Source organism: Geotrypetes seraphini, chromosome 12 (genome assembly GCF_902459505.1).
Source record: "Geotrypetes seraphini chromosome 12, aGeoSer1.1, whole genome shotgun sequence".
Lineage (NCBI taxonomy): Eukaryota > Metazoa > Chordata > Amphibia > Gymnophiona > Dermophiidae > Geotrypetes > Geotrypetes seraphini.
The window spans coordinates 57,978,623-57,996,940 of record NC_047095.1 but is presented as its reverse complement, the minus strand read 5'-3'; the positions used below and the strand labels follow the sequence as shown (position 1 = coordinate 57,996,940).

The 18,318-nt window shown below is 45.9% G+C and overlaps 1 protein-coding gene across 2 annotated transcripts in view; it reads left to right on the top strand.

Moving 5' to 3' along the window:
- Positions 1-18,318, top strand: part of PODN (podocan) — a 53,042-nt gene that overhangs the window by 31,320 nt on the left and 3,404 nt on the right. The window contains exons 9-10 of one of the 2 annotated variants that reach the window (XM_033915191.1): positions 6,069-6,217; positions 13,220-13,399. In XM_033915191.1, coding sequence (XP_033771082.1) covers positions 6,069-6,217; positions 13,220-13,388 — 318 coding nt within the window. In that variant the 3' untranslated portion in view covers positions 13,389-13,399. Of the gene's footprint in view, positions 1-6,068; positions 6,218-13,219; positions 13,426-18,318 lie in introns of those variants that run through there. The other variant, XM_033915190.1, reaches the window with a different exon arrangement.

The following is an 18,318-nucleotide window of genomic DNA, read 5'->3' as shown; positions in this document are numbered from 1 at the left end:
TCTCAAACTCAAACCTTTGCAAGGCCACATTTTGGATTTGTAGATACTTGGAGGGCCTCAGAAAAAAAATAGTTAATGTCTCATTCAAGAAATGACAATTGTGCATGAGGTAAAATTCTTTATAGTTCATAAATCTTTCCTTTTGGCTAAGTCTTAATAATAATATTGTAATTTATAGCTAAAGAAACTGTTTTATTTTACTTTTGTGATTATGATAAACATACCGAGGGCCTCAAAATAGTACCTGGCGGGCCACGAGTTTGAGACCACTGTGCTAAAGTATACATATTGAGATCTTTAAGCCTATCCCCTATACGCCTGGGACAGATAGGGAAAATGCTTGAGTACCTGATTGTAAACCGCTTAATACACCTTGTCCAAGCGGTATATCAAATCCCATTCCTTTTAAACCCAGCTATGCTAATTGCTTTTACCACATCCTCCAGCAACGAGTTCCAGAACTTAGTTATACATTAAGGGCCTGATTCTATATATAGCACCATATATAGAATCTTGTTTTGTGTCCTTACGTGTCGCTAATATTCAGGCACATCTATTTAGGCCAAGGAAATCCAGGCCTAATTACCTGCGTCTAAGTTGGGCGTGGATTGGGTGCATTCTGTATCATTGCATGTAACATTTAGGAACACCCATGATCCGCCCAAGCTCCTCCCCTGGCCGTGCCCCCTTCTGAGATTCACGCGCCAGAACTGATGCGCGGTAGACTGCGCCTACCAAATTGTGCATATAACTTCTAACTAGCGTCAATTAATTAATTGCCAATTATCAGTGCCGAGTGGTCTCGTCAAACGATTTAAGTTCTGTGCCTGTATCGGCCTAGCGCATCAATTTACGCACACAACTTCTGGCACGATATACAGAATTTTGGGGGGGGGGAGTGAAAAAATATTGTCTCCTACCTGTTGTAAAAGTGCAATTTCATGGCAGGCGTTCCTGGTGTCAGGTCAAAAGCGCGCCGGGACAAAGGCGCACCCAGACAATTGAGCGCAGCGCGGAGGCGCACACCGCTCTAAATTACTGTTTTTAGGGCTCCAACGGGGGGGCGTTGGGGGGAACCCCCCACTTTACTTAATAGACATCGCTCCGCGTTGTGGGGGCGTTGTGGGGGTGTGGGGGGTTGTAACCCCCCCATATTTTACTGAAAACTTCACTTTTTCCCTGTTTTTAGGGAAAAAGTTAAGTTTACAGTAAAATGTGGAGGGTTACAACCCCCCAAACCCCCCATAACGCCGGCGCGATGTCTATTAAGTAAAGTGGGGGGGGGTTTCCCCAACAAAACCCCCCGTCGGAGCCCCTAAAAACTGTAATTTAGAGCGGCGCGCGCCTCCGCGCTGTGCTCAATTGTCCGGGCGCGCCTTTGTCTTTCGCGCCGTTGTCTATGAACCGCGTTCCCTAGTCTTTATACTTTTCGAAAGAGTAAACTATCAATTTGTGATTACCCATTCCCCTCTACTCAGGATTTTATAGACCATTATCATATCAGATATCAACTTGTACGCATACGGTACCATCATTACTGGAGTTAATGTTCATATTTCCATCATAGCTGCTCATGTGAACCTCTCTGAATTTACTTCATAGTCATTAGTAGCAGTATAGAAGCTTTAAATGAACAATAAACATTGAACCTTATTTGATACGTTGCAAATAATTCAAAATAACTAAGTGGTTGGCATACCTCAAATTGTTCAAAGGGCATCGTAGGCCTGGAACAAACTGCCCGACGTGATACGTCTGTCTCCGTCTCTGGCAGTCTTCAAATCCAGACTCAAAGCCCGCTTCTTTGAAGATTTTTCAATTCCAAACTCCAACCCACCTTCTAAGCACCAATATCATTCCCTCTGTAATTCCCCCACCTGAGCACCGTGAATCGATGCTCCTCCTTGTCCAGTTTATCAGTCTTGATTAGATTGTAAGCTCTTTTGAGCAGGGACAGGCACAACTACACGCGGAGAGCTTAAGCCTTCTGGTATGAGATTTGAGACAATTCTGGCCAGCTGAAATAGCTGGAAACGGAGCAATGTATTCTCAAGGAATTGTCAGGCTTAGGCCTGAAGCGACTACACAGAAGCTTTACTCAAGCGTAACTGGCTGCGCAAGTCCTATTGCGCCTTTCAGGATCTCCTTTTCTGCCAGCAGACCTCCTACATGCCTATTGTATAAAAGGGTGCTTCGCCCATGGCCTCAGGGTGAGGTCAGCCACTCCCACACACTGCCCCTTCTTGATTAGGGTTACCATTTTGTGTGCCACAAAAATCCGGACACATGACCCTGCCCCATTCCTCCCCGGCCCTGCCCTGTTCTGCCTTCGGCTCTTTCCCATTCTGCCCCAGCCCCTCCCAGTTCAGCCTCCAGCCCTGCCCCCACAAACTTCCTCTCTTCTTCCCCGACAAGCTCTGATCGCGTCTGGAGGGCCTGGAGCTTGTGCGGATGCGTGTGACATCATCCGTCCATGCTCAGATGCCCTCCGGACGCGGCCGGAGCTCGTCGGGGCTTGGCAAAACCCGGACAAACTGCCGGGTTTTGGGAAAGTCCGTCTGGGACTCTGGACAGTCCTCTAAAAAGAGGACATTTCCAGGTTTCCCCAGACATCTGGTAACCCTATTCTCAATGAAAATTAATGTCTAAAAATGCCTGGTCTGGATGGCTGTGGTTGTTCAGGTCTTGCTGCGTCCAAGTAAGCGGAACTGACATTATAGCCATCATGCTGTGGCTTTTTCAGACTATGCTGAGGTCTTCAGTTGGTGTTTATATAGTGGGTTCTCAACCCTGATTGCTTGGGATTTGAAGTGGGGGGGGGGGGGTTTCCCCAGGAAGTCAGGTGAGTTCAGCGAGAAATTGAGGTGAGATAGTCCGTTGGTCACAAGCTTGAATTGTGGCAGGAAAGTTCATTGGTCCCTATTTTAAATTTTGCAGGACAGGAGGAAGGAAATTTGGGGAAAAGTTCTGACTCTGAAGAATTTCTCTAGGTCATATTCTTAAACTCTGGGAGGGAGGAAAAGACATTTGTCCTCGGCGCCGGCCTTTTTTATGCTACATTATATTTGAATGAGCGGTAGCTATGCTTTGTGTAAGATGAGTCCTTTGTTTCCACTGAAATTATTTGGGTGTCTCGCGATCTCTAGTGCCTCTTTGATTCTTCTCAACCGCCAAAGAAGCAATAGAGACAGTTAATGCCGAGAGACGAGCCCTGAACCCAGAAGCACTCTGGCATTGCTGGAACCAATGGGAACTACTGCGTACAAAGTAGGATGGGGTTGGTGTGGCAGTTCTTCTCCTGAAAGCCAAAATTCTTCGGGTACAGACTGTGGCAGTGAAGAGGTTGACAATCATGTTTTAGATTGTCGCTATGCAAGAAATTAGCAAGTGCCTTTCAAGGGCCCAAAAATATTGGGCAGATTTAATCCTGTTGCCTGATTTGGTAATTTTGCACAAACTTTAACTACCCACTTGGACTGGAAGAATTTTATTTATTCAATTTGCTATACTGTTCTCCCAGGGGAGTTCAGAACGGTTTACATGAATTAATTCAGGTACTCAAGCATTTTTCCCTGGTGGGCTCACAATCTATCTAATATGCCAGGGGCAATGGGGAGATTAAGTGACTTGCCCAGGGTCATAAGGAGCAGGGTGGGTTTGAACCCACAACTTCAGGGTGCTGAGGCTGGAGCTTTAACCACTGTGCCACACTCTCCCCATTCTTGGTCTTAGAACTTTTCAGTGGCCCCTCCTATTGTGATGTCATAATGCCTCATTCCACCAATGCCTAAGAGCCAGCCTTATCGGTGATGTCACAATGGCTTGGTTTCCCTATACTTGTGCCTATTTACTAGATACATTTTCCTCATTGAAACGAAAAATTTGGAATAACTTGTAAGTTTCATGGCTCCACATCATATTTTTTCATTCATTCAATTTTCTAATACCATTTTCCCAGGGGAGCTCAGAACAGTTTACATGAATTTATTCAAGTACTCAAGCATTATTCCCCCTGTCTGTCCCAGTGGACTCACAATCTATCTAATGTACCTGGGGCAATGGGGGGGGGATTAAGTGACTTGCCCAGGATCACAAGGAGCAGCGTGGGATTGAACCCACAACCTCAGGGTGCTGAGGCTGTAGCTTTAACCACTATGCCACACTCTCTCTGGGACTCTGAGGTTTCTATGTAAATAGTAACAACAGAGAAATCAGAGGGTTCCCTATGCAAGGTAGCAAAGGCACCAGGACTCTTTTGATAGTGCTAGAGAACGCTAGTCATACAACCCATCTTGACTAAGATATGTAATCCACCTGGAGCCCAGATTGAGAAAAGGCTGGTAATGTAAATCTAAAATCCAAATGCATTAATTGCAATTCTGAAACTTCAGCTCATAACTGAAGATGCCGTGGGCGTGCAGGGAAGTATTTTTCTCAACAAATAGGATGTGAGTAGGAAGGTACCTCTTACGGGATAAGAGTGTCACTGCAGCACATTGGGCATATGGATACATCGTAACATAGTAAATGAATGGTCCATCCGGTCTGCCCATTAGTTATACTCATTACGAATACATGATTAAATTAACTTGTCTCTTCTTTGATATTTCTGGGTCATAGACTGTAAAGTCCACCTGGTGTTGTCTTAAGTTCCAAATACTGAAGTTGCCATCTAATTAAGCCATTGTGACATCACTGCTGAGGTTGGCTCTTAGGCATTGGTGGAATGAGGCATTATGACATCACAATCTTATCTCAGCTACTCTGGGTTCCTGCTAGGAAACATAGTAACATAGTAAATTACGGCAGATAACGGCCTGAACGGTCCATCCAGTCTGCCCATTAGTTATACTCATTACAAATACATGATTAAATTAACTTGTCTCTTCTTAGATATTTCTGGGTCATAGACTGTAAAGTCCACCTGGTATTGTCCTAGGTTCCAAATGCTGAAGTCGCCGTCCAAGCTCACTCCAGCATCTGTTGCTTTATTCCACTTGGGGGTTTCTTTGCAAATATGCCTTCTGTAGCTCTTACATAGTTCAAAGGAAATCAGTGCTAGGTATTCTCTTCCACGATTTTAACTGGATTTATGCAGGGCCTCAGTTCCAGTTTAATGTTTCTCAAAGCCAGATGCAGACATCACTGAGATGGATGGATGGATGGACAGTTGAATGAATCGGCAGATGAACGAATGGATTGGCAGGGGAATTGATAGGTGGATGGATGGATGGGTGAACAGAAGGATGGATGGATGGATGAAAAGGAGGATGGATGGATAGATGGATGATGGACAGATGAATTGATAGGTGGATGGATGGATGGGTGAACAGAAGGATGGATGGATGAGCAGGAGGATGGATGGATGGATGAAAAGGAGGATGGATGGATAGATGGATGATGGACAGATGGATAGGTGGATGGATGGATGGATGAAAAGGAGGATGGATGGATAGATGGATGATGGACAGATGGATAGGTGGATGGATGGACAGGTAAATGGAAGGAAAGTCAGATGGATGAATTGATGGGAAGTGAACTGATAGACAGGTAAATGGATGGATGGGTAGGTAGGTGGATGGATGGATGAATGGATGGTTCCAGAGCCCTCAGATGTGGAGATAGTTCAATGTTGTTGTTTATTAGAGGTATTGGTCTTATTTCACTTTTGGAGAAAAAAGAGGGGAAGACCTATAAGCCGGTTTTCTGTGCAGTTTTGAAATGGCCTATCTTCTGGCTTACAAAGTTTAGTTTTCTACAATAGAAATCCATAGCGAAAAATTCATGCAAGGAAAATTTTCTGTAGGACTTCTGTCTAAAAGTGTGACATTAAAATGTTTTGGCACAAGGTCTCCAGACCTTTTTGACCCCATTCTTGTTTCAGGAGCTGGAGTTTTTTTCCCTTTCCAGAACTTTCAGGACACACCGTTGCAAAGCAGTGCCAGAAACCCCAGCTGCCCATTTTCTTCCTTCTGTTTGCCTCAATCTTAAATCAGATCCTGTATATATTAAGTAATCTAAAAGTCTTGAATTGCTACTAAAGGACATTTCTTTTCCCCTTCTTTTAGTTGCTAGATTTGTCTGGCAACCAGCTATCCCACATCCCTGCAGACCTGCCAGAATCCCTGGAGTACCTCTACCTACAGAACAACAAAATTACGACAGTGCCAGAGAATTCCTTTGACGCCACTCCAAATATAAAGGGAATCTTCCTCAGGTACAGTACCCTAAAAAGCAAAGCACCATAATTGAGGAACATGGGCTTTGTTTAGATAATAGACGAAAGATATTGAGCATTCATCTTATGTTCGTAGGGTTGCCAGACATCTAGATCTGCTCCATTCTGTGCCCCAGTGCTGCCCCGTTCTGCCCCCACACAAACGAGCTCGGGACCGCATCTGCACATGCGTGAACATCGATGCGATCATCATGTCGATGTCCGTGCATGCACAGACGCCCACCAGACGCAGCCCTGAGGTCAGGGCCTTCCAAAAACTGGACAAACTGACGGGTTTTGGAACCCCCTTCGGGACCTGGACAGTCCTTTAAAAAGAAGGCATGTCTGAGTTTTCCTGGACATCTGGTAAACCCTATATGTTTGACCAGGTTTTGAAAAGCAGTCCCAACACCCGGACATGTCCTCTAAAAGGAGAACGTGTCCGGGGAAATCCGGAAATCTGGTAACCCTACCTATAACCAGCTAATTTCTCTCATTAAGGTTAAAGGTCGGAAGGTGAAAAGGGAGAAGTGATTGCTAGAAGGTAGTAACCTGAAAAGGGAGGAAGTACTGCCCAGAGCTTAAACCTGGAGAAGGGAGATAGGGTTCTCCCAAAGAAAGGAGTCCCAGCGAAGTCTGGTCAGTCGGGGTGAAGGTACTAATACCAAAGAATTATTTAAAATTTTTACCAATATATTTTTTTTTTTTTTAAATTCAATTATCTATACCATTCTCCCAGGGGAGCTCAGAACGGTTTACATGCATTTATTCAGGTACTCAAGCAGTTTTCCCTCTCTGTCCCGGCGGGCTCACAATCTATCTAACGTACCTGGGGCAATTGGGGGATTAAGTGACTTGCCCAAGGTCACAAGGAGCAGCGTGGGTTTGAACCCACAACCTCAGGGCGCTAAGGCTGTAGCTTTAATCACTGCACCACTCTAGAAAGCAAGCCAAGTACAAGACAATCAAGCCATTGTGACATCACTGATGAGGTTGGCTCCTAGGCATTGGTGGAATGAGGCATTGTGATGTCACAATACCAGCTCTGGTGATCAGAGGCTGAAACTTTTCACACTATTCAATTTTCTATTTCTATAGTGTTCTCCCAGGGGAGCTCAGAACGGTTTACATGCATTTATTCAGGTACTCAAGCAGTTTTCCCTCTCTGTCCCAGCGGGCTCACACTCTATCTAACGTACCTGGGTCAATGGGGGGATTAAGTGACTTGCCCAAGGTCACAAGGAGCAGCGTGGGTTTGAACCCACAACCTCAGGGTGCTGAGGCTGTAGCTTTTTAACCACTGCGCCACACTCTCCCATATCTTTGACAATCAGCTGAACCAGCTGGTGTTCCTCTTCCTAACTCTGTAGCCCTAGCCAGCCACTTTAACAAAATAATTGACATTTTACGAACATCGTGTCCACTGGTTGTAAGCAAGCATCAGTGTCCTTGCTTTTGCCAACTGGCATTTGTTATGTTAATCTAGAATGGGGTAGTTTTGCTAATTTATATGCTGTGTTTAGCTTAGTGCAAAATGCTGCATTTCTCTCTCACCCTATATTGTACTCCAGAGTGGTCAGTGGAGTGATCATTACTGTGTCAAGCATCATTTTTGCTTTTTCTTTGGTACTTTTGCTAACCCAGAGTGGGATGATTTTAGGAAATTCTATAGCAAAATATGTGAAATCATACTGCCCATGGGACTTGTGTCCCCCGGCAGTAATGAACGTAGCACCTTTAAAATTCCAACTAGATCTATTCATCTGGATAACTTACTTGCTTGGTAGGGCATTTTCCCTTCATCAGGTGGACATATTACATTACATTGGTATCTTCTATCCCGCCAATACCTTTTAGTTCTAGGCGGTTTGCAACAAGAAATTAGCCTGGGCATTCCCAGGGAGATTACAAGGTTGATAGCTATAGTATGCGTCGGGATCTGGGAAGGGTCGATATGGTTTGGTTGGATCATCTGACAAATTTCTTAAATAGTATGGTTTTCAGTTCTTTCCTGAGGGCTCAATATCTTTGATGGCCAATCTCATCGATTCCATTCTTCATGAAAATTATGGAAGGTTTAGTATATAAACAATTGCTGAATTACGTAGAGCACTTCTTCATTTTACATGGATCACAGTCGGGTTTTAGACCATTATATGGTACAAAGACTGTTTTGGCATCGCTGATGGATAATTTGTGTCATCTTTTCAGCAAGGGTACTAGTGCTCTAATTCTACAATTGGACTTGAGTAGTGCTTTCGATCCAAAAATGGTTTGAAGGTTTTCTTAAAGTTTAGAACAGGGGTGTCCAACTTGCGGCCCCATGAAGTATTTTGTGCGGCCCCAGTCGAGGGCGATACAGTGTTTTCCTCTACTGCCCCCGGGGTGTTTACCATCTTGTCGGCTCCCTCCTCTGTCTTGCTGCAGCGTTTGCACATTTGTGCGGCCCTAGAAAATTTTTTTTCGGCCAATGCGGCCCAGGGAAGCCAAAAGGTTGGACACCCCTGGTTTAGAACGTACCAAGTAAGGTTTAACAACGAGGTTTCAAAAATTGGAATACCCTTGCAGAGTACCCCAGGGGTCTTCCTTGTCTCCTTTACTTTTTAATATCTATTTGGCCTCCTTAGGTAATAGACTATCCCATTTCAAGATCAAATTATTCAGTTATGCAGATGACATCATAGTATTAATCCCTATACCTACTTCCTTCTCTCAAATTAATCAAACTCTTGTAGAGATTCTGCTGGCAATTGAATCTTGGATGGCGGGATTCAAACTGAAAATTAATACAGACAAGACCAAATTTTTTTTTCGCATCTCTGAATTTAAAGAAAGACGTTACATCCATCGGTTTAAATGCTAAAACACACAGAGGAGCATAATCGAAAGGAACGTCTAAGTCCGTTTTCGTCTAAGTCGCAAGTCGTCCAAAGTTAGAAACAGCCTAGGACACATTTTCAAAAAATAAGTCCAAAAATCTTTTTGTTTTGAAAATCGTCTAACTATACGTCCTGCCGATCTGATCGTCCAAGTCGCTAAATTGTACATCTTTATACCACATTTTCGTCCAACTTTTCGTCCAAGTCAAAAATGCCTGGAACATGCCCTGTTGGACATGGGAGGGGTCTGCAAAGTGATGGACTGAACACCCAGACATGGCACCTAAATAGTGGGGTACCTTACAGGGCACTGCTGTGAACTTCACAAAAAGGGTGCCACATAAACATCTCACTACAGCTCCCTTATAGGTCATGGTGAGCCCCCCAAACCACCTCCAGAATCCCCTAGACCCACTTACCTACCACCCCAATAGCCCTTATAGCTGCAGGAGCCACTTATATGGGTATCTGTGCAGTCGCCTGCGTCTCGTCGCGTTCCCCATACAAATCATGATGATAACAGAATTGAGGCAGCATGGCAGAGACAGAAAACAAACCTACTAGGTAAAAAATGTCCATTTGACTGCTGCATCCGTGTTTCCTACATCTTTGTTCTCAGTGAGGAAAACACTGTACCCAACATACGCATCTCTAGAGTAATTAAGAAAACAAATGACCGAACACATCATAAACGTTAACAAGCCATAACTTTTCAATTAGAAGCATTTAACTCTGAGGACTGAGAGGAACACTCCGCTGTTCCCATCCTCCTTCTTACAACGCCTTTGCCCAGACGTTTTCGGTAGGATGTGAAATCAGACACAGATGCTGGAATGTCATTAAAAACATGTTCCAAGGCAGGGCAAGGCAGGCACGCCGTAACTCCGTAGTGATCCTTCTGAGAGGGGCGTAAGGCAAGAACGAGCTTTCAGCTGCTCACGTCGGCCTCTGCTTTGATTTTCTTCATAGCTGAGAGGACCTGGCCGGGCTTTGCCACTCCTTCATAGAAAGCCATGTGTACAGCATGTGTGTGTTGTCTACTATGGATGTAGCTGGTAGTTCTTTCTGCCTTCTGTTTGCATTTCCATAGGGAGGTGTCCCACATAGAGAATGACATGGGGACAAATTTTTCCCCATCCCTGTGGGAGCTCATTTTCCCGTCCCATGCCAGAGAGTTCTTGTCCTGGCTCTGCCCCATTCCTGCAAGCTCTGTTCTCATCTGCACAAGCCTCAAACACTTTCAAATCATAAGTAGCAACATTCTAGAGCTCAGAGTGTGATGTCATAATACCTCATTCCACCAATGCCTAAGCTCCGTCCTCATCTGCACAAGCCTCAAACACTTTCAAATCCTAAGTGTCCGAGGCTTGTGCAATTAAGGCAGAGCTTACAGGAATGGGGCAGGGTCAGTGACAAAACTCACGGGGACGGGATGGGGAAATTGAGTTCCCGCAGGGATGGGGAAAAATTTGTCCCCGTGTCATTCTCTAGACTCCCACAAACTTTTTAAAGCCGCGGCACACTAAACAGGGCCGTGGCTGAGGAGCATCTGGAAGTGCGCAAATATTGATATGATGATGTCATGCGCATGTGTGACATTGTCACGTCAATGTCTGCGCAGGCACGGAGTCCCTCCAGGCGGGGCCTTGAGCCTGCAATAACCGCCAGTGGGGGGGGAGGGGGGGAGGCGCTGGAGGAAGAAAGGTGCAGAGAACAGGAGAGGTGCCAGTGCCAGGTGACTGCCTACAGCAGTGATTCCCAACCCTGTCCTGGAGGAACACCAGGCCAATCGGGTTTTCAGGCTAGCCCTAATGAATATGCATGAGAGAGATTTGCATATGATGGAAGTGATAGGCATGCAAATTTGCTTCATGCATATTCATTAGGGCTAGCCTGAAAACCCAATTGGCCTGGTGTTCCTCCAGGACAGGGTTGGGAACCACTGGCCTACAGAATGCGCCTCTCACCATGAGAGGCACTTCCTGTAAGCAGTAAGCCGGCGCCTCTCCTCCTCGCCATCATCTCACGGCACACCCGGAATCTCGCCGCGGCACACAGTTTGCGATACACTGCCATATGGTCTATGTGTGGTTTGGCGGCATTTTTCTGCTTTATTTTTTACCTTGTCCATGTCTGCTCCAGAATTTCTTCTCTGAAGAATGGTTTAGATTGGACCAGCATCTGCTTCTTATCTGTACGCTGAGTCCGGACCTGATTATTCTCAGCAGACTGTTTTTCTAGTGCTGATTTCCTGGTGTCGATTGTTTACTTTGTACATTCTCTTTGAGCACTAGTCTGGAAAGGCAGATTATAAGCATCAGAATGAAACAAAATCAAAACATGGTTTGCCTTTGAAGATGTACGGTGAGGCACTAAGCTCCAGATGGGAATCTCCAACGTGGTTTTCAGATGTCGCCGTGCTAATGTGGGGCTTTAAGTTATGAAGTCACCCGAAACAAAGACAGTGTTAATGGTCAGCTGATATATATGATATATATGATATATATGATATATTAGCTCAGACTGTATGTACAATTTGAAAACTTGATATAGCATGTGTAATGCTTTGTAACATATTTAGCTCTATACAAAATTCTGTAACCCACCTAGAACTCTAATCAATGAGGATGTGGTAGTATATAAAACTGCGCATAACGATTTCCCTGGATAGGTCTTCCTTTTCGAGGACATGTCCGGGGGTCGAGACGGCTTTTCAAAACCCGGCACTTTGAGTTTTGAAAAGCTTCTGGTCAAAATCCGTGTCGGGAAGGGGCGTTGGCGCATGTACGGACCCAATGCAGTGACATCATGCACGCGCGTGCGTGTGCATTACATCATTGTGTTGTGTCCACACATGCGTTTGGGGGCGGGGCTGGGGGGGCATGACACAGGTGGAATGGGGCAGAACTGGGCAGGCCATGGGCCCGGATTTTCCTTCATTATTTATTTATTCAATTTTTTATACCATTCTCCCAAGGAAACTTAGAACGGTTTTACATGAATTTATTCAGGTACTCAAGCATTTTTCCTGCCTGTCTCTATCTATCTATTGTACCTGGGGCAATGTGGGGGGATTAAGTGACTTGCCCAGGGTCACAAGGAGTAGTGTGGGGTTTGAACCCACAACCTCAGGGTGGTGAGGCTGTAGCTTTAACCACTGCACCACTCTAGAAATCAAAATGTAGCAAAAGTGATCCAAGTGTAGGACAATACAGCCATTGTGACATCACTGATGACGTTGGCTCTTATTGGTAGACTGAGGCATTGTGACATCACAATCTGATCTCTAGAATGTTGCTACTTAGGATTATAAAATGTTTGAGGCTTGTGCAGATGAGGACGGAGCTTACAGGAACGGGACAGGGACAGGAAAATAACTCATCAGGACCGGATGGGAAAATGAGTCCCTGCAGGGACAGGAAAAAATTTGTCTCCATGTCATTCTCTACTTGGGAGTACAGTATAGAAAATTGAATAGAGTGAAAAGTTTCAGCCTCTGATAACCAGAGCTGGTGTTGTGACATCATAATGCCTCATTCCACCAATGCCTAAGAGCCAACCTCAGCAGTGATGTCACAACGGCTTGACTGCCTTATACTTGGCTCACTTTTACTACATTTTGATTTGTAGAGTGGTGCAGTTTAGAGAATGACACGGGAACATATTTTTCCCTGTCCCCGCAGGAACTCAATTTCCCCGTCCTGTCCCCCGCAAGATTTGTCCCTGTCCCTGCCCCATTCCTGTAAGCTTTGCCTTAACCGCACGAGACTCGGACGCTTACGATTTTAAAGTGTTTGAGGCTTGTGCAGAAGAGGATGGAGTTTGGAGGAACTGGGCTGGGACAGGAAAAGAACGCACCGGGCCGGGAAGGGAAAACGAGTTCCCACGGGAGCGGGGAAAAATTTGTCCCCATGTCATTCTCTATGCTGAATCAGCACTTAGCCAGATAAATGCCAATTCCACCTTCAAGATTGTCCATAAATTAGCTGGTTTCAGCTTAGGCGCTAAGGGCCTGAGTCTATAAACAGCGCCTACTGAACAGCTCAGAACTCTTGTCCTGGACCAGCCAGGCTTTCATGAATCTTGCACGCACTGATTTCTCATTGTAATCTTAAAATTGCAGGTTTAATGCACTGATCGCAGGAGCAGTGAAGGATAATGCCTTTAGAAAGCTCCGGAAGCTACAGGTGCTGGATATTGAAGGAAACTTTGAATTCTCAAAGAAGGCAGCGAGTTCAGAAGAAGCAGAAGAGGATGAGGAAGAGAAGGATGAGGATTACCAGGAGACATAAATTGTGCAAAGGTGAAGATATACTCTATGATACTCGGTAGGTAAGAGCCAGAATACCCTCTTGGCAACCCAAAAAATATACGTTTCAGACTTAGTCATAAATATGAGGCCAAAAAGTGCTCCGCCATTGAGAAGGACACTGTTTAATGTCCGCGTCATTGGCAGCATGAGATGAGAGGGGGCTGCAGCAAAATATTCAAAAATGCTGACAGGAATTCAGAGTACCCAGTGTTGTACCATGGAATAGATAATGAATGGTGGGATACTAGAACCATAGCGATAAGCACAGTGCTGTGTTAGTTAAAATCTTAGTTCCGTTCTAAATAATAAATCATAATATGAGTACCGTATATACTCGAATATAAATTGACCCAAATATAAACTGAGGTAACCTTTTCCCCGCAAAAAGGAAGAAAAAAGGTTGGCTTGAATATAAACCAGGGGGGTTTATATTCAAGTGCCGTGCTCTGCCAGGCTCTGCATTCAGCCCCTCTCCTGCCCTGACATGGGCCCAACCCGACCATGTGCCTCAGGCCGCGCCCCCAGGTGGGACCTAAGGCTCCAGGGCCTATTCTGATTGGCCCACGCGCCTTAGGCCCCACCAGTAGGCGGAGCTTTGGGACGGATGGGCCAATCCGGCCTCATTCCGTCGTTGGCTGCCTGCCGGACAGGCAGGTTTGGCTCCCGTCTGTCCGGCCAACTAGCAAAGGTACGGGGAAGGGGGGTGGGGGTGTCGTGGGGGTCGGCCAGGGGGGTCGCGGGTCGGCTGGGGGGGCGGTCGGAGGTTCTTGGGGGGGGGCGGTCGTTGGAGGGAGGGAGGGGGGTTTGCGTCGAGGGCAGGAGGGCCTGGGATCCTTCCTGCCCGTAATGTAGTGCGGGGTGGGGGTAGGGGGTCGCCGTGGCCAGGAGGGTTTGGGCTCCCTCCTGGCCCGATATTGTCGGGGAGTCGGCCGGGCAAGAGGGCTTGGGCTCCCTCTTGCTCCGATCGCGGGTGCAGGTGGGAGCGCGTGCGAGCGGTCGTTCGGGGTGGGGGTGCGAGCGGTCCTGCTGGGGGGGGGGGTGAATCGGGCGTCGGGCGGGGTGGGAACTATGTAGAAAAACGTTTGTATCTCATGGGCTCTTATTAGACTCTCTGCTGTGTCTTCCAGAAGGGAGGATATTTAGTGGGCAAGTCATAAGCTTCTAATAAAAGCATTTATGAGGGGGCGGTCGGAGGTTCTTGGGGGGGGGGCGGTCGTTGGAGGGAGGGGGGTTTGCGTCGAGGGCAGGAGGGCCTGGGATCCCTCCTGCCCGTAATGTAGTGCGGGGTGGGGGTAGGGGGTCGCCGTGGCCAGGAGGGTTTGGGCTCCCTTCTGGCCCGATATTGTCGGGGAGTCGGCGGTCCTTCGGGGTGGGGGTGCGAGTGGTCCTGCCGGGGGGGGGGGCAGGGCAGGGCAGGGCGGGTAAACGGAGAGTCAGGACAGCGCCCGGAGAGTCGGGGAGGGCGAAAGGAGAGTCAGGGTGGCCAGAGGAGAGTCGGGGCGGGCGAAAGGAGAGTCGGGGTGGCCAGAGGAGAGTCGGGGCGGGCGACAGGACAGTCGGGCAGCATGCGCGTTATACCCGTGAGCGCGGTATACAAAAGTTTTTATACATAATATTGTGGTTTCTGCGCGCTATACCCGTGTGCGCGTTATACACGGGTGCACGTTATCTGCGTGAAAATATGGTACTCATGGATTATGTCCCAAAAGAAAACTCATTTGTCATTATTAACATGAGGCCCCATCATCAAAAGAGGTAAACTGGTACAGGGTTTAGCAGATTGCTCTCTTCATATCATAAATCTGTCTCCCAGTGAGTAAGGGTGGTTAATAAAATTGGAATCAATAACGTACACACCTTTCCTGCCTCCAGACTCCAAGGTCACCTACACGCAGCTGTGCTTGCAGTGTGAAAGATGGATTACCTATAAAGCAGGGATTTTTTTTTTTAATCATTTTAATTAAATTTTTCATATATATAAATACAAGTCACAACAAACCAACAAGAGGAAGTGCGGAAACAATCGGGTTTTTTGCATCAGTCCTTCACGAAGACCCACAGAAACCAACCAACCCCCCCCCCCCCCGCCAGAACCGCACCTCAACCTCCCCACCCCCAACCTATAAAGCAGTTTTTATCCGAAGGAAGACATACTGCATTAGTTCTTTCCAAGGGATACAATGGAGAAGGGGAGGTTATGCTGAGTATCGCTCTTTTAGTTTAGGATAATGAAAACCAGTTCCTTCTCCTCTGAGTTTTGAATTTAAAAAAAATAATCACTCTTTGGCTCTGGAATTAAACTAAAACCCTTTGCATCACGCCTAGGTCATGTAGTCCCACTAGAGATACAGTTCTATTGCCAGTTGGAATAGCAAGTGTTGTTGAATTCTAAGCCCAGCTCACAAAAAAATATCTGATTTTTCTCCACACGTGCATTGCTGGTGCTGAATTCAATTCAACAGGAAAGGCATGTTTGAAACTTATCCTCCAGAATGACTGCAGAAGAAGCCAGGACTTTGCTAAACACGAAGAGCCTGTTATTGGATACCAAGAGTTCTTGCCTGCTTAATTCGTGGTCAGTGGGCCTCCCACCAATATTCAGTGGTATTTAACTGGGCAGTGCCATTGAATATCAGCTCTGATCGTCCATCTTTAAACCAGGCAGGAGAGGGGCATTATGGGGGCAGAGGTGGGGGGAGGAGCATGCAGTATTCAGTTCCAGTGCCCTCGTAGTTAAGTGGGCAGCTAGGACTGCACTTAAAACATTAATAACTATGCCCATTTTGCCATACGGGGGCTGGCACTGACTTTCTGCTGGCATCCACACAACTTCTGAGTACTGGCTTGAACATCAAAGCTGATCTCCCCTCCCTCCCTGCCCCCTTGACAAGATCTGATCCTCCTCCTGGCCCATCAACAAGGTCTGGTCCCTCTTCCCACCCCCTGACAATATCTGATTCCCCTCATTCCCCCCTCCACATGGTCTAATCCCCTTCTCAGTTCCCCTCCCAAGTCCCAGTAGATACTCCTCCCAGGCCTACCTCAACAGGCCTAGTGGTCCTTTGGGTAGGATCAAACCTATTTGTTCCTGCCCTCATGGCTCCTGATTGAAAATGGCTGCCATGACCTCTAGTGGTAGTCTTGCAGTATTACCACTAGAGGCTGATCCCTAGTGTCACCAGTGGAGTGCAGTCCAGTGTTCCAAAATTAGCAATCATGACACCTGAAATAGGCTCATAAGCATCTGCCTCTGTGTACTGCTTGCACGAGTAATTGTCTAGAATTCTATCACTTACAGGTGTAAATGTACACTTACCTGTGAAAGAGCCAGCAGGGCACCTATGTGCTATTCAGTAGCAGCACACCTAAGTTACATAGCTCATAAAGGCAAGGAACAGACACAGGGGCGGAGCATGAGCAAGACTCTCCCACATTAAGATTGGTGTGACTATGTTATCTGTAGCGGGTGTAAAGCTGTGGAACGTCCTGCCAGATTTTGCGTTTGTGTGCTGCTAGAATGAATTTTAAGAAAATGTTAAAAACTCAACTGTTTGTTGTGGCTTTCTTGAGTTGAAATTTTATATTCAAACTGGATTTGAAGATTTCTGATGTTTGCCGACCAGTTTTTAGGAGTGTTGTTTTTTTTTTTAACAACTGAATTATGTTTGTTTGTTTAACATTTTATGCTTGTTACTATGGAAACCGTATAGGTAATATACGGTATATAATTTTTTAAATAAATTTTTTAAAAATAATACTATAAGTTAAGCACGTTCTTGCCGCTTTAAGCATCAAGCATTTACGCCATTTTCTTCTCCTAAGCCTAAAATCCATATGGCATACTTGAATTCCTATTCTGTTAAGACCAAAATGTAACAATCTTCATACAAAAATTTTACAAAAAATTGTTTTTCAAACATTATTTTCTAGATCATAAACTTGTCATTGAAATATATTTATTATATAAATATTAATATATATTACACAAACGTGCCCATCGTTCTGAAATAAAGCCTAAGGACCATGGCCTAGGGAGGCAGAAACAACACCATAAACCAATTGCAGAAGGTTCCAGGAGACCCAAGTTTTCTTGTTGCTCGCCTCAATATTAATGGCTCCTCTGTGAAAACCAATTGGTGAGCAATGGAATTTTGTTGGTTGTGTGTACATAAGAGCCATGGAGTCCTGAGTAGAAGATCAACCATTTTCTCATGTGCTGAATTTTGTTCAGTATTGCTAGTCATTTTGGCATTAAATGTTCTTGCAGACTCCAAAACAAAAAAAAAAAAAAAGAAATATATTTATTAATATTTGTACCATTGTACACACTTTTTGTATTCCTTTGTCATGAAGGGAGATGTACCCACTTCCCTCTAACACAGTGGTCTCAAACGCGTAGCCCAAGGGGCCACATGCGGGCTGCCAGGTACTATTTTGTTATCGTTGTTCTGGAACGTTGCCCACCTCACTGCTGTAACCTCACGCAAGTGCTTTCCTGCGTCTGTACGCGATTGTGAGGTGGCATGGAGAGGGCAATCGCGTACAGATGCAGGAAAGGGTTTGCATGAGGTTATAGCAGTGAGGCGGGCAACGCTCCAGAACGAAAGGTAACCACTGGAGGCGGTGCAGCTTGTGCGTGTGTACGTAATCTCGTGAACTCTCGCGACTGCTTGATGTAAGATGACGGTTGGATTTGGTGCTGGAGGACGTAAGAGCTGAAGGCGGTTGCGGACACGACCGCCGGACACTTAACCCTTTCAGGACCAAGGGACATATTTGTCCCATAACTTTAAAATCCTATAAATTTTGATTGGGATAGTCTACAGTTCTAAATTTGATATGTACGGATTCCATATGATACTGCCTTTATGTAAACAAACTGGTTCCGACATTCATTCATTAGCGTCGTT